Genomic DNA, 977 nt, shown 5'->3' on the forward strand with positions numbered 1-977 from the left:
TTGCCAAAAATCAAAAGCAAGAAAATGAATCAAAGACAAACGTTTAATATTCCTTCATCATCATCCAATAATAAATTCTCTCCTCCAACATTTTCATCATTGATGAATAATACTAAATCTATTCATACTAATGGATTAATACAAAATACATCATCATCAAATAGTTTATTTAATATTAGTAGTAATTCTAAATCATCTAACTCATCTAATAGTAATAATAATGCAGATGATGATTTTCCTGATTTAGAAATTGATGATGAATTATTTGAATTAATTTCTCAAGAAGATGATGATCATCAAAATGATAAACCATCATCATCACATTCATTATTGATAAATCAATCATCTAAAAGTAGTAGTACAACAACAATCAATAGCTCTTCTTCTATTAAAACACCTCCTATTTTCATTCCACCTTTTAAATCTTTATTAAATAATTCTAATACTATTACTCCTCCATCTAATAATAATAATAATAATATAAATAGTAATAGAGTTATTCCAATATTTAATTCACCATCAAATCAACAACAACAACAATTTAATAATATTAAACAACAACAACCTCCTACAACACCAACTAAAAATCAAACAATATTTAATTCTAATAGATTAACACCTCCTTCATCTTCTAATATTAATAATAGTAATTTATTTACACCTCCTATTTTTAATTCACCTACATCTCCTCCAAAATCTATTCATAATAATAATAATAATAATAATATGAATTCAATTGTTAATAATAATAATAATAATACATCTACTAATAATGGAAAGTCTAAATTTTTTATTAATAAGAATGATACATCATCTATTAGTAATAATAATACAAATATAAATATATCAAATAATAATAATAATAAATTTATATCACCTATTAATAATAATATAACAAATAATAATAAATTTATAATTCCAGATTTAAAAAGAGATTATATTCTGAAACTATTGATAATAATCAAAATAATAATAAT

At 20.8% G+C, this 977-nt stretch overlaps 1 protein-coding gene across 1 annotated transcript; it reads left to right on the forward strand.

Moving 5' to 3' along the window:
- Positions 1-102: 102 nt before the first annotated feature.
- NAEGRDRAFT_75833 (uncharacterized protein) lies at positions 103-820 on the forward strand (the record flags this gene model as incomplete). Its single annotated transcript, XM_002669220.1, has 1 exon — positions 103-820. A coding segment is annotated over one exon (718 nt), but the record flags the coding sequence as incomplete, so codon positions are not given.
- Between the last annotated feature and the right edge of the window lie 157 nt (positions 821-977).

The sequence above is a fragment of the Naegleria gruberi genome (genome assembly GCF_000004985.1).
Source record: "Naegleria gruberi genomic scaffold NAEGRscaffold_85, whole genome shotgun sequence".
Taxonomy (NCBI): Eukaryota; Heterolobosea; class Eutetramitea; order Acrasida; family Naegleriidae; genus Naegleria; species Naegleria gruberi.